Source organism: Odocoileus virginianus, chromosome 2 (assembly GCF_023699985.2).
Source record: "Odocoileus virginianus isolate 20LAN1187 ecotype Illinois chromosome 2, Ovbor_1.2, whole genome shotgun sequence".
Classification (NCBI taxonomy): domain Eukaryota; kingdom Metazoa; phylum Chordata; class Mammalia; order Artiodactyla; family Cervidae; genus Odocoileus; species Odocoileus virginianus.
Genome location: NC_069675.1, coordinates 18691003 through 18703969, shown reverse-complemented (window position 1 = coordinate 18703969; position 12967 = coordinate 18691003). Strand labels below are relative to the sequence as shown.

Sequence of the window (12967 nt, the reverse complement as noted above, 5' to 3'; positions counted from 1 at the left end):
AGGCAGAAGTCAGATCTATTAAAAAAAAGATTGCCTCCAAACTAGGTGGGATTATTCTTTTGAGGATATCAGGAAATTCTGAAGTTGTATACTTTCTACTAATAGTACTCGGTTACTTGCAATGATTCAACTGTATCATGGTGGTGGTGGTTTGGTCGCTAAGTCGTGTCCGACTCTTGCGACCCCATGGCTGATAGCCTGCCAGACTCCTCTGTCCATGGGATTTCCCAGGCAAAACTACTGGAGTGGGTTACCGTTTCCTTCTCCATATAATCATAACAGCTTGGAATATGTTATTTCTTAATATTGTATCTTGTTCTTTTCTCCTCGTGAATATCTTAACAGGTCTATGTGGTTGCTATGAATATTAAAAAAGAAGCAGAGTCAAAACCAAAGAGAGCAGTTAAAAATACTGATGACGACGACGATGATGACAGTACCATAGATGAGCTGCCGCCAGATAGTTTAATAACACTCGTCCAGCCTGAACTGCCAATACTCAGTCGCCTGTGGTTGGCAGCATTAAAAGACTACGCGCTTTTAACTTTACCAGCTGAATTTGCTAGTCAGCTCCCCCCAGATGGTAAGTACTGCGTTCAGTTTTGCTTTTAATGGAGTTCAAAATAGTAATTAAACAAAATGGAATTGGTGGAGACTGGCCACAATAGTAATAACATCTTAAATTTCTGTGGACTTAAACTTGATATTCTGTCCGTACTGAAGTTATAAATTCAGATACAGCATTAAACTTACTTGTCAGCCCAAGTAAAAGCTTTCTCACTGTTACAGTACGTCTGAGCTGGGGCACTCTAAATAATTGCGTAAGGAGTTATTATGCATAACCATGATGAGGTATACCACTGTGTTGGTCAGTATGTGTGTGCCAGGGCAGATGTGGAAGTCCTCCGTTTGATAGTAAAAGCAGGAAGAGGGGAAGAATTTGCAGAAGAGTGGAGGAGAAAAAAGAGAGACGGAGTCCCCTGGCTGTAAGAGAAAGGAAAGGTGATGCGGGTTTTAAGAGTTGCTGGCCACAGTAAAGGGGAAGCCTATGGCCATGGGTGGAGCAGGCAGAGGGCGCTCAGAGGCGTGGACACTTGCAGAGGAAAGGCTGGAAATGCTGGCATCAGTCACGGGGAAGTGATAGGCACTCCAGGTCAGCAGCTGTAGGAATGACGTCGGTTTTGGAGACCCTTGGGAGAAACTCTTTGGCCCCCAGCCCCTTCCACCCTCCACCTTGTGAAGACAGCAAGAAGGTACTGGCTGTCAACCAGGAAGAAGGCCCTCACCCAACCGTGCTGGCATCTTGACCTCAGACTTACAGCCTCCAGAACCATGAGAAATAAATTTCTGTTGTGTAGCCACTCAGTCTGTGCTATTTTCTTAAAGCAGCTCAAGTGGACTAAGACAGTATGTAACAGGTATTTTTAAAGGAAGTTGTTCTTAAATGAGTAAATACGTATAATAGAAGTAATGTTTCTGATTGATTTGATTGTTTTATAGGTGGAGCATTTTATACTCCTGAGACTATTGATACGGCTAGACTTCACTATCGGAATTCCTGGGCCCCAATCCTCCACGCAGTGGCACTTTGGTTAAATAGCACAGGATTTACATGTTCAGAGTCAGCAGAAGCAGCAGCAATATCAGCTTTACAAAAACGTTCCATACCGGTCAATATAAGCCAAGCATCAGGAGCAACACCTAGTGCTAAATCTTTGGCAGAAATTAACAAAGACAGAATGCATCTGATTTTAGGTAGGTGAGCCATGTTAATGTATCTCGAGATTTATTACTTCTGAAAATGTGTATATTGTAAGGGAAAAAAAACTGCTTTCTACCATCTTAAGTTCTGTGACTGGCTTAAGAATTAAACTGACATAAGACACATTAATAGGAGAAAAGCATATGAATTGATTTAAAACTTTTACATGTACATAGGAGGAAAATGAAGACCTCAAGAAGCTTTTAAGTCTGAAAGATTGTATACAGTTTTACACAAACAAGAATAAATTGTGAGGATCTGACAAGACAAAGGGCTGGGGCCAGGGATGATAAGTGGTACAGTAACGAAAACGTATATGGGGGAAACTAATGGAAAATCGGGACTTCCTTGATAGCTTAGCAACAAAGAATCTGCTTGCCAGTGCAGAAGATGCGAGTTCGATTCCTGGTCTGGGAAGATCCCCTGGGGAAAGAAATGGCAACCCACACCAGTATTCTTGCCTGGGAAATTCCATGGACAGCAGAGCCTGGTGGGCTACAGTCCGTGGAGTCACAGGAGTCAGACACAACTTAGCCACTGAACAACAGTAGATCGGGCTTATTTTAGTAGGTTTGTTTGGATAGGTCTATTTCAACATCGACTTGCAGTCTCAAGAAGTAAAAATATTCTTTCCCTGATACAGGGAGGGCATCTTTCTAATGAGAAATTTTATGACTTGCTTTTGGGCAGAAACGGGGTCAAAGACCCCTGCCTGCGTCTGCAATTTCTCAAGTGTGTTCAGCCAAGAAGGTATATTTTGGTGTGGCATGTTTTGAACTCCTTCATATCTTTCATTTTATTGCCATGGAAAAAAATTTTACAGTATAGTTCAGATAAGAAATAGTACAAACAGGTGTTTTTTTCTTAACACATTTTCTAAATTAACTGAATTTTTAATAGAAAAATTTAATTATTAAATTACTCCTTAAAAATTCTCTATCATGTTCACTCACTGAGCAATACTGAATAATTTTCAAGGAAAAAGTTAAACTTTTTTTTTTATATGTTTTCTTTTTACTTGACACTTAAATTATCCTATGAGGAAATATAATATAAATTTATATTTACATTATAAGTGTAATACATACATAAATTGTGTATATATATACATTTATATATATATACATATGTAAATGTATATATGCATATAAATGTAAAATTAAAGCAAATTTGAGTAATTGTTATTTATAATTACTGTATAGATTCTCTTGTAACATTTAAGAATTTGCAATCATTTATCATAATCTTATAATTTTCATAAATTTATTCTTAATATATTATTTTTAAATGTCTTTAAATAGCTTCTTAATCAACCTGATGACCTTGGAACTCCGCCACTTGCTTCCAGTGTGACTGTTAGCCTCATTCCAAGGCTACAACCTATGTTAAGTTTGGCTGTTTATTTTGACAATAATTTTGAACTCACTTTAAGGCATTAATAAATGTATGTTAAAGTGAGCTGTAAAATAAGTAGGTAAAAGAAAAAAAAATGGTGTCACAGCAACAAAGTGTTTTATATTAAAAAAGCTATGTGTTTATTTTGTATATTACAGGTGTGAGTATACAGTTCCTTTGTTCCCCAAGACCTGAGGAGCCTGTTGAACATGTTACAGCTTGTCTACAGGCCTTACACACCTTGCTAGATTCTCCTTATGCCCGAATCCATATTGCAGAAGATCAGGTGCAGTGTATTTCTATAATAAATAATTTATGCTTTGTATTCATCATATTTATCTTATGGTAATTTTCTCACATATGAGATAAATATATAATAAATGTTGAGGATTTTGGCTTCATCTAAGACCTTATATTGAATGCTGGATGACCAGACATGCTAGACTAGAGATCATCACTATGCCTTCTTTGATGAGTTCATCAGCAGTCAAATATAACTAAAAATGTAAGGGATCCCCTCAGTCCCAGCTAATGGTTCTGCTAGTAAAGGGCTGAGTTAATTCCTAAGGCTATTAAATAAATTTGGGATTTCCTGATGGCTCAGATAGTAAAGAGGCTGCTGCAATGCGGGAGACCCAGGTTTGATCCCTGGGTTGGAAAGATCCCCTGGAGAAGGAAATGGCAAACCACTCCAGTATTCTTGCCTGGAAAATCCAAATAAATTATGTTACTTTTAAATGTTTAAATAAACTTGATCTCATTTAATAAGGTTTTTGCACTGGCTCAGGTTCTCATTTAAGAAGTTTAATGAATTGTGTTTTCTAATTTTTGTATGGAATTTTTAGAGGATTTTATTCATGTTACAGAACCAAGTTTCCACTGGACTTTTTTTTTTTTTAGGAAGTCTTTTATTTTCATAATAACCATTTCTTTGGATACCATCACTACAAATAGTACCTCTTGGGATAATTTTCTATAAAACACAAAAAGATAAAAAAAATAAAGTTCTTATTATTGGGTTCTCTTAAAGTTAGTTTTGTACATGATGCTGCTCAATAAAAAAACAAAAAGCCCACATGAAACAAAACAAAGTATGTGCTGTGTGATTATAGGCATCAGTTACTGATGAACTCATCTTGTACTCCAGCCTTGCAGCTTAAAGCTTGGGCCTCAGCTAGACTACAGATTACCACAAGAAACTTGAAGGTTGTTTTCACATAGTCAAACCAATAAAGTTTAATCTGTGAATGAAGGTGTGTGACATGTTAAAATTGAAATAATTGGGTGTAAATGCAGTAGATTAAATGACATGGTTAAATGTGTATTTCATAAGTACAATAGACATAAATTTGACCTCTCCATCAGTTTTATAGTGGTTGATTTTTAAGACATGAGAAGGAAGAAAGGAGGTCAATTCCGAGGCTGTTTTCATAATTCCAGAGAGACAAATGAGTTCACTGGCCTCGGAAAACTGAATAAAAGAAGAAGGAAACAGGACCAAGACTGGAACCTTAGGGATAAATAACAAGTAAGGGTTGAGGTGAGGGAAATTAATCAGCAGTGGAGACTACTGGAGAGACAGGAGGAGAACCAAAGAGAACAGTTATCAAAGACAAGAGAGTGTCAAGGACAGACAAGTCTCAGAGGAGCAGGATCCAGAAGTCAGGACAGAAGAGAGTCCCAGGAGGTTATTGGTGCCCTCAGGCAGAGCACGTTCTCAGGTGGATGGAGCCAGATCAGAGAAGTTTGAGGAGTGAATGAGGGGGTGAAGGGAGTGGCATCTTTCCGTCTGGGGAGGGAAGAGGCAGGACAGACAGGAGAGATCATGGAGGCAGAGGGAAGGACGTGAGGGTTTTCTGAGGTGTGGAGGGAAATTAGATAGGAAAGACTTGAGCAGCTGCTTATATCGGGGAAGAGAAGCTTAGCTTAGCTTATCTATGATATATGCAATATGATTGGGGTCCTTGAAGAATCCTTGGGAAGTCAAACAGGATGGAAGCATGTGAGAAAAGAATTATCAGCCTCAGACAAGGGGCTCATCTTGATCTTAAGGAAAGAGGTAAAGATGGCTTTGCTTGCAATTTAATTTTTTCTCCCTCTCTGAAAGAGGGAGGTTCATTGGATGGGTTTGATGTGGAGATTGTGAGAAGCTTATGTGAATAGTGAGTGGTTAAAGTTTGTAATAGTTCTGAGATGAATCTTGGAGCGACTTGTCAGCCTGCCTAGAATTTCTGGTGGACTACTCTTGAGTACTCAGAAATCATAGAAATCATAAATTTTAGTGGCACTGAACACTAGCAGTGCTGTTTAGTCCAAAAGAGGAAAGAAATATTTTAAGTGGAAAAATCATTTAAATATGTAATGAAGTAATTTTTGACTGAAAATATGTTGGGATGAAATATGACCATTTTTCAAGATTGTTATAATATTTGCTGCATATTTTATGTATTAACTTTAGCTACCAAATCTATGTATTTTTATATGCATATTTTCCTAGGTCTAATAATATAAATATATCCTTTAAATTAATTTGATTTCTCTCTTAATTTATAATAGCTGATTGGTGTTGAGTTACTGAGTGTTTTACACCGCCTGTTGCTGACCTGGAACCCACCATCTGTCCAGCTGCTGGTGACTGGAGTTGTACAACAGATCGTAAGAGCTGCTCAGGATTATTTGCAAGAAAAAAGAAACACACTAAGTAAGCACAAGAAATTATACTAAATTTAAAGTAGATTTATTTCGCTTCTAATTTTTCAAATATTAATGTCAGGAAGCTTTTCATGAAAAAATTTAACCATACATTTAAGAGATTGCAGTTGATTTTACTTTCATTAGAATAACCCAAATGAAATTGCTCATATTCAACTATTTTTCACCTACAAAAGTGTTAACTTCCTGTGTTTCAAGCCTAACATGTGTGTTACTCCTATTATGAAATACATTCCTATTAAAAATACCTAATAAAAATTTTATTTTTAGTAAAGTAAAGTAAAAAATGAATTGTCTGTTACATTTAAGGAGAGGTCAATAAAAGTTCTAAGGCAGAGAATTATTCTGAGAAAGACATGGCATCAGTTAGACATTTAGTTGTAAATTCTAAATTCTTTTGAAAGAACTTATTAAACATACTTACTGTGTTGTTATCTCTGTTATTTGTTATCCTTTCTGCTGGGAATTTCACCAAGATGAGGATGATATGGAAAAAGAGTCCTGTCCTGTATTAGGAGAAGGAGGTGACAGTGGTGGTCTCATTCCTGGAAAATCTCTTGTGTTTGCAACTATGGAGCTGTTGATGTTCATTTTAGTACGTCATATGCCGCATCTCAGTACCAAGATGTCGGACTCTCCAAGTCACATAGCCACCAAAACTCGACTGTCAGAAGAAAGTGCCCGTTTGGTGGCAGCCGCAGTTACCATACTCTCTGACTTACCGTCCCTCTGTTCACCTGCTGGTATGGTGTTGCTCTCTATTTGGAAATGTATTATACTGTATTAGACAGAGATGAGCTTGCCTTTGATTTTAAGTGCTATGATGATTTATTTTCCTCTTAAGTCTTAAAGGAAAAGTAGAACTTATTTTTAAGGGTTTGTTTGCTTTAGGAGCCTATGAAGACTTAAGATTTAAAAAACCAAAACCCTAGATGCCCTTTTCAGGTACATTTCAAAGAAACTTCGGCAAAGAGACAGACCCACAAGCTTGAGAGAGGACATCGAATGTTAGCAACTAGACATAAAGTGGAATTACTAAATCCTTTATTTTCTGATCTGGTTGCTGCTCCTGAGTCACACTAACAAACATGTCAGAAAAGAGTGACAACCAACTTTAAGGAGCAACTGTTAATTAAAAAATTATAGCTGAAAAATACAATAGCTGCCTGCAGATACTTGAAGAACTAGTGGATAGGAAAGTAGGCACTTGGTACTTCCCTGGTGGTCCAGGGGCTAAGGCTCTGGTCTCAATACAGGGGGCCCGGGTTTGATTCCTGGTCAGGGAACTAGATCCCTCATGCTTCAACTAAGAGTTTACATGCTGCAACTAAGACCTGACAAAACGAAACAAACAAATATTAAAGAAAATAAGAAAGGTAAACTTTTCCTCTGTTGTGTCTAGGAGATATATATCATATCAGAAGATATAAAGGTATCTTTCAGCTCAACACAAGCCTACAGATATGAAAACACTACTCCATTGAAGCTTCATAGGCATTCTACACTGGAGGCATGTCGCAGTGGTGAAGGGAGTCTTCTGTTAAGTGGGTGGTTAATTTGATTACCTGAAAGTTCTTTCAGCTACAAATCCTAGGATTCTTTCATTTCTTTTTGCCTTACCTGTATAGTCTTTTTATCAGTTTCCTGACTTGGTTAGTACATTGACTAACTTAGTACTAAGGCTCACGTAGTACAATGAGATTGATTACTTGTCTTAGAATTGCTACATGATTCACGAAGTTTCTCAACTACTTCTCAAAGTATTTGACAGTGTTTTCCTTCTGTGTGAAATACTAGAAGTAATTAAAAAAAAAAAAAGCAAGGCAAGTTAGGAAAAGAAAGAAAATATTGACGTCTTTGAAATAGCTTGTGACGTCCTTTTTATTTTTTTCAAACATTGAATTATAGTAATAGCAGTGCAGTAAATTTTGTATGAATACAAGGAAAAGAAGTAATATTAAACCATAGTTGGTTGTAAAAAGATACAAACAACTGAAACAACTATAATACAGGAACTGAAATAGTACAAGATAATCTGATTTGTTTTTATTTCAGGATGTATGACGGTCTTGCCCACAATTCTGTTTTTAATTGCAAGAATATTGAAAGACACAGCAATAAAGTCTGCAGATAATCAGGTTCCTCCACCAGTCAGTGCAGCTCTTCAAGGGATCAAAAGCATTGTGACACTTTCAATGGCCAGAACTGAGGATACTCAAAAGCAGTGGACAGCTCTAATTCGTAGCACTCTGGCATGCATCCTAGAATATTCCCAACCAGGTAATCTAGTCAGCTTTAAACTTTTTAATTTATTAGGATATTCGTTCCTTAATGACTGACTAAATGAGCCCATCAGAAAACTGCTGTATAACACTGAATCGACTCAGAGGGGTGTTTTAGTCCCATCTTTTAGATGTGAACTTTTAGTTCCATGTTTTGAGTATTGATGCTCGATGCCCTTGTCTTGGGTTTCCCGGGTAGCTCAAACGGTGAAGAATCTGCCTGCAATGCAGGAGACCTGGGTTCTTCCCTTGTCTTACCACTTACATACATGTTGGGAGTTTTCCCCCCAAAGAAAGAACATGTATATATAAAACTCTTAGATTGTAAATTGTTCTGAACTCCTCGGTAGTTGTCTATCATTTATATTTATCAGTTGTTGATTGTTCCCCTATCAATGGCCATTTTTACTATTTTTTATTTTTCCCAATTATAAAAATTGTCTCAGTGACCATCCTTATAAATTCCTCATGCATATGTGCTGAGATTTTCTATAGCATACCTCTAGAAGTGGAATTGATGACACATTTTAATTTTATCAGACATTGCCAAATTGCTGTCCAGAGCAGCTATATGAATTTGCACTTCCACCAACAGTGCATGATTCCCACCAATATATGATATTTCACACTTTTAAATTTCATTATCTGGTAAGTAAAACATGCTGTTTTATTGTTTTTACTTGCATTTCTCATTTGCCCCGTAAGTATAAGCATTTTTCATGTTTGTGTTTAATTTGGGGGGAAATGCTTAACATAAGCCTGTGAAAAATGACATGCATTAAAAGTAGGTGATAAATCCTAAAAGTTCTTATCAGAAGGAAAATATTTTTTTCTATTTCTTTGATTTTGTATCTACATGAGATGGAGGATGTTTGCTAAACTTATTTTGATAGTCATTTTGTAGTGTATATGAGTCAAATTGTTATGCTGTACGTTTTAAATTTATATATAGTACTGTGTGTCAATTAAATCTCAATAAAACTGGAAGAAAAAATTTTATAAAATGAAAGCTGAAAAAGATCAAAAACTGCAAATAATAATGTCAGTGTTAATATCATTTATGTACAAAAAAATCTTATAAACATTTAACACCCAATATAAGAAAGAACGGGCTTCTCAGGTGGTTCAGTGGTAGAGTATCTGCCTGCCAATGCAGGAGATATGGGTTCAGTCCCTGGGTTGGGAAGATGCCCTGGAGAAGTAAATGGTAACTCATTCCAGTCTTCTTTCCTGGGAAATCCTATAGACCAAGGAGCCTGACGAGTTACAGTCCATTGAGTCACAAAAGAGTTGGACATGATTTAGTGACTAAACAAGAGCAAAGAAAAAAGAGAACAGGCAATGGTAAGAAAGAAAGAGAAATGCCCACCAAGCATATAAAAAAATTGGCCACATTATTATATAAGCAAAGAAATAAAAACAAAATAATATAAATTTTTACCTGTGAAACTCATTTAACAAAAATATGTGAGTATGTACAGGTGAAATTGATGCCAGGAGAACATTTTCATACTTTTCTAAAGGGAATTTAAAACAGTTCAGACCTTCAGGGAATCATTTCTGCAAAATATACGAAGAGCTTTTAAGATTTCATACTCTGACCTTGATAAAAAACTTGTGTTCAAGTTTATTTATTACAGTCTATTTTATAATAAAGAAAATACAAAAGTGATAAATATAACTATTTGGCAGTAGGAAAGGTATTAAATATTTGTTATAGACTCATTTGGATTATATATCCATTATATCTATTAAAAATCATGTTTATAAATAATTATATATAAAAGACTAACCCAGACCAGAAGAAATTAAACAAAAACCTAGAAATTAAACTTAAACTATCCCTGGATGGTAAAATATTACATTTTATTTTCTTTCCCTTACCCTTGTTAAATTTTAAACAAACCATATCCTACTTTTATTACCTGAATTTTTTTTAGATTAATATTTGGAGGGGAAACTTTAATTAGTTTTATTAATGTTACTAAAACTATTCTAATTTTATAATGAGTTAATATTTTGCTTTTTAAGGTAGATTTTTATAAGATAAAGAAACATGAAATGCCATAATTATATATGCTTTCATTTATATATGTGCTGTGCTTAGTCGCTCAGTCATGTCCAACTCCTTGCGACCCCATGGGCTGTAGCCCACAAGGCTCCTCTGTCCATGGAATTCTCCAGGCAAGAATACTACAGTGGGTTGCCATATCCTCCTCCAGGGGATCTTTCCAACCCAGGGATCGAACCCAGTTCTCCTGCATTGCAGGTGGGTTCTTTACCATCTGAGCCACCAGGGAAGCCCATGAATACTGGGGTAGGTAGCCTATCCCTTCTCCAGGGGGTCTTCCCAACTCAGGAATCTAACTGGGGTCTCCTGCATTGCAGGTGGATTCTTTATCAGCTGAGCTACCAGGGAATCCCTCATATATGTATACGCACATATATATACACAAATATTTCATTATTCATATATTTCAGAAGATTCTTTTTTTTTTAATTTTCTGTTAATTTAATTATTTCAGAAGATTCTATGCCTATGCCTGATGAAATAAGCATGCTAACAGCAATTGCACTTTTCCTGTGGTCTGCTGGTAGTGAAATAATAGGAGTTCAGTCACTGCAGAATGGCTGCATTTACAGATTTAAAAACGCGTTAAATTCATGTGACCCGTGGGTAAGTTACACTTAAAACATAATAGTAAACCTTCCACTCTATAAGAAAAATTTCAGATGGATTCATTAAAAATTTGCAAATGAAAAGTATTTGCTATATGAATTTTCCAGAAAACTAGAAAAGGTCACTGGTTAAAGCTTAGGAGAGACATGTATATGTTAATTTATATATGCAGAAATTCCCCAGTATCTAAAATACTTGCTCAATCCTGCTCTTTACTGGTAGACTTTACATGTTTCTCTTTTTCACTGTTTACTTAATCACACCAAGGACACTAAAAGATAAATATATATAATATTATAATGTGTTTTTACAGGGCTAATGGAAATTCTCATTTTTCTAAAAAATAAGTTTTATTGTTTTATAGTGTCAGCATCAAAACTAATGATTCTTAAACCTATTGAACAACAGGAAAAAAAGCAATCGAGTAACATCTACCACTATCTTCCTGAATCAGAGTCTTCCAGATGTGTGGTCCACAAATATGTATTTTTACAATATTCCCCAGGCATTTTTCTTTCTTTCTTTTGTGATGTTTAGTAGCTTCTCTCCTACCAAAGCACTGAAACAGTTTTTCCCACTTTGTTCCCTTACATCAATGAGTTGATGCACCTTCCTTTCTTATTTGTTTTTTTGCTTCTTATTAATATGAAGTCTTTCAAAAGTGGAGCCACTGAAACTACTTTGTAGGCCTAGAACACTTAAATTGGTTTAAGCATTTATTTCCAGAGAATCCAAATGGAGTTGAGGTGTCTAATATATTTTATAGCTTTATTTGACATCATTCAAATATTAGCCATATAAAATACGTTAGGTTAAGGTGAGAGGGACAATTGTAAATTAAAGAAAGAATTAAAACAAAAATTAGAATTCCTGGTATTTAATTTCTTACACAGTATAGAAATACAAAAATTATATAAGCAGTGGTAATTTGGGAGCTAACATATAAGGAATGTTTGATTAATTTCAATTTTATTTAGTTAGCATATTAGGAGTTTTATTACTCCATTCTATCAGTAGAAATGGCATTAATTCATCACATTTCTATTTTCATCCTGCAGTATTGCTTGTTTTCTGTACATATTAAGATGCAATGTAAAAAAAAAAAGTAAAAAAAAAAAAGATGCAATGTGATTGTAGAGCAAATAAGAACTGTCACACATGTAAATTAATGAAATTATTTTCTTGTATAGGTTCAAGCCAAATGTTACCAGCTTCTCCTCTCAGTTTTTCAGCATTCCAATCGGGCCCTTTCAACTCCTTATATCCATTCCTTAGCTCCACTAGTAGTTGAAAAGCTAAAAGCTGTTGAAAGAAACAGACCAGGCAGCAGTGCAGAGCTCTTAGCTGTTCAGGAAGGAATCAAAGTTCTTGAAACACTGGTTGCTCTTGGGGAGGAACAGAACAGTAAGTATTTTCCTCTAAGAAGCCGCTGGTCTGAAATGAAGATTTGTATTCCATATTAATCTCATTTGCTATTTGACACAGGCCACTGCAGCAGTAAATTTTCTAAAGGTTGTTACTATGTGAAAGCTTGATGTTTTTGCTTATGTTGCTAACAAAATTGAATTGATTTATATTTAAGAGCAAGAGTTTAAAATAAATTACGGATGCATTTCAACCCATGGGATTTTTTTTTTTCTAGGAAGGTACTCTTTAAGAACTAGAGAAAATATGGCTGTTTAATATATTTTAAAAAACAATACATTTTGGTGTTTGTAAGAGATGTATAAAAGCTTTTTAACAAATAGGACCAGTTTAGTATTCATGCTAAGCATCAGTATTAAAATACCCCAAAATTTAAAATTGTTTTTTAATTTAATGAAAAACCACCATATACATCTATTTAACCAGAGACTTATGCAACTTAATACTTACTCCTCTTTATCCCCTAAGCTTAGATTTCATCACAATCTAAAATTTATCTTTAAAAATATGACTTTTAATTGTTACAGAAAGACTGTACTTTTTAAACTAGTACCTTAGGATTGAATTGTTAAGCTGTTGCCAGTTTTTCAAGATCATCAATAACTGACATGAGTGTTCTTGTACAGATATCTTCGCACACTCCTTTTTTAAAAAAATTGACATTTTATTATCTGTGATCGTTCTGTTTTTTTTTAAATGAAGTAAATTTGC

The 12967-nt window shown here is 35.4% G+C and overlaps 1 protein-coding gene across 2 annotated transcripts in view; it reads left to right on the top strand.

Moving 5' to 3' along the window:
- The window catches only part of HEATR5B (HEAT repeat containing 5B), a 93740-nt gene that overhangs the window by 78061 nt on the left and 2712 nt on the right, over positions 1-12967 (top strand). Inside the window, exons 28-35 of one of the 2 annotated variants that reach the window (XM_070476836.1) lie at positions 346-583; positions 1501-1755; positions 3316-3443; positions 5714-5858; positions 6346-6612; positions 7925-8149; positions 10677-10828; positions 12022-12235. In XM_070476836.1, the coding sequence (XP_070332937.1) occupies positions 346-583; positions 1501-1755; positions 3316-3443; positions 5714-5858; positions 6346-6612; positions 7925-8149; positions 10677-10828; positions 12022-12235 (1624 nt within the window). The other variant, XM_070476837.1, reaches the window with a different exon arrangement.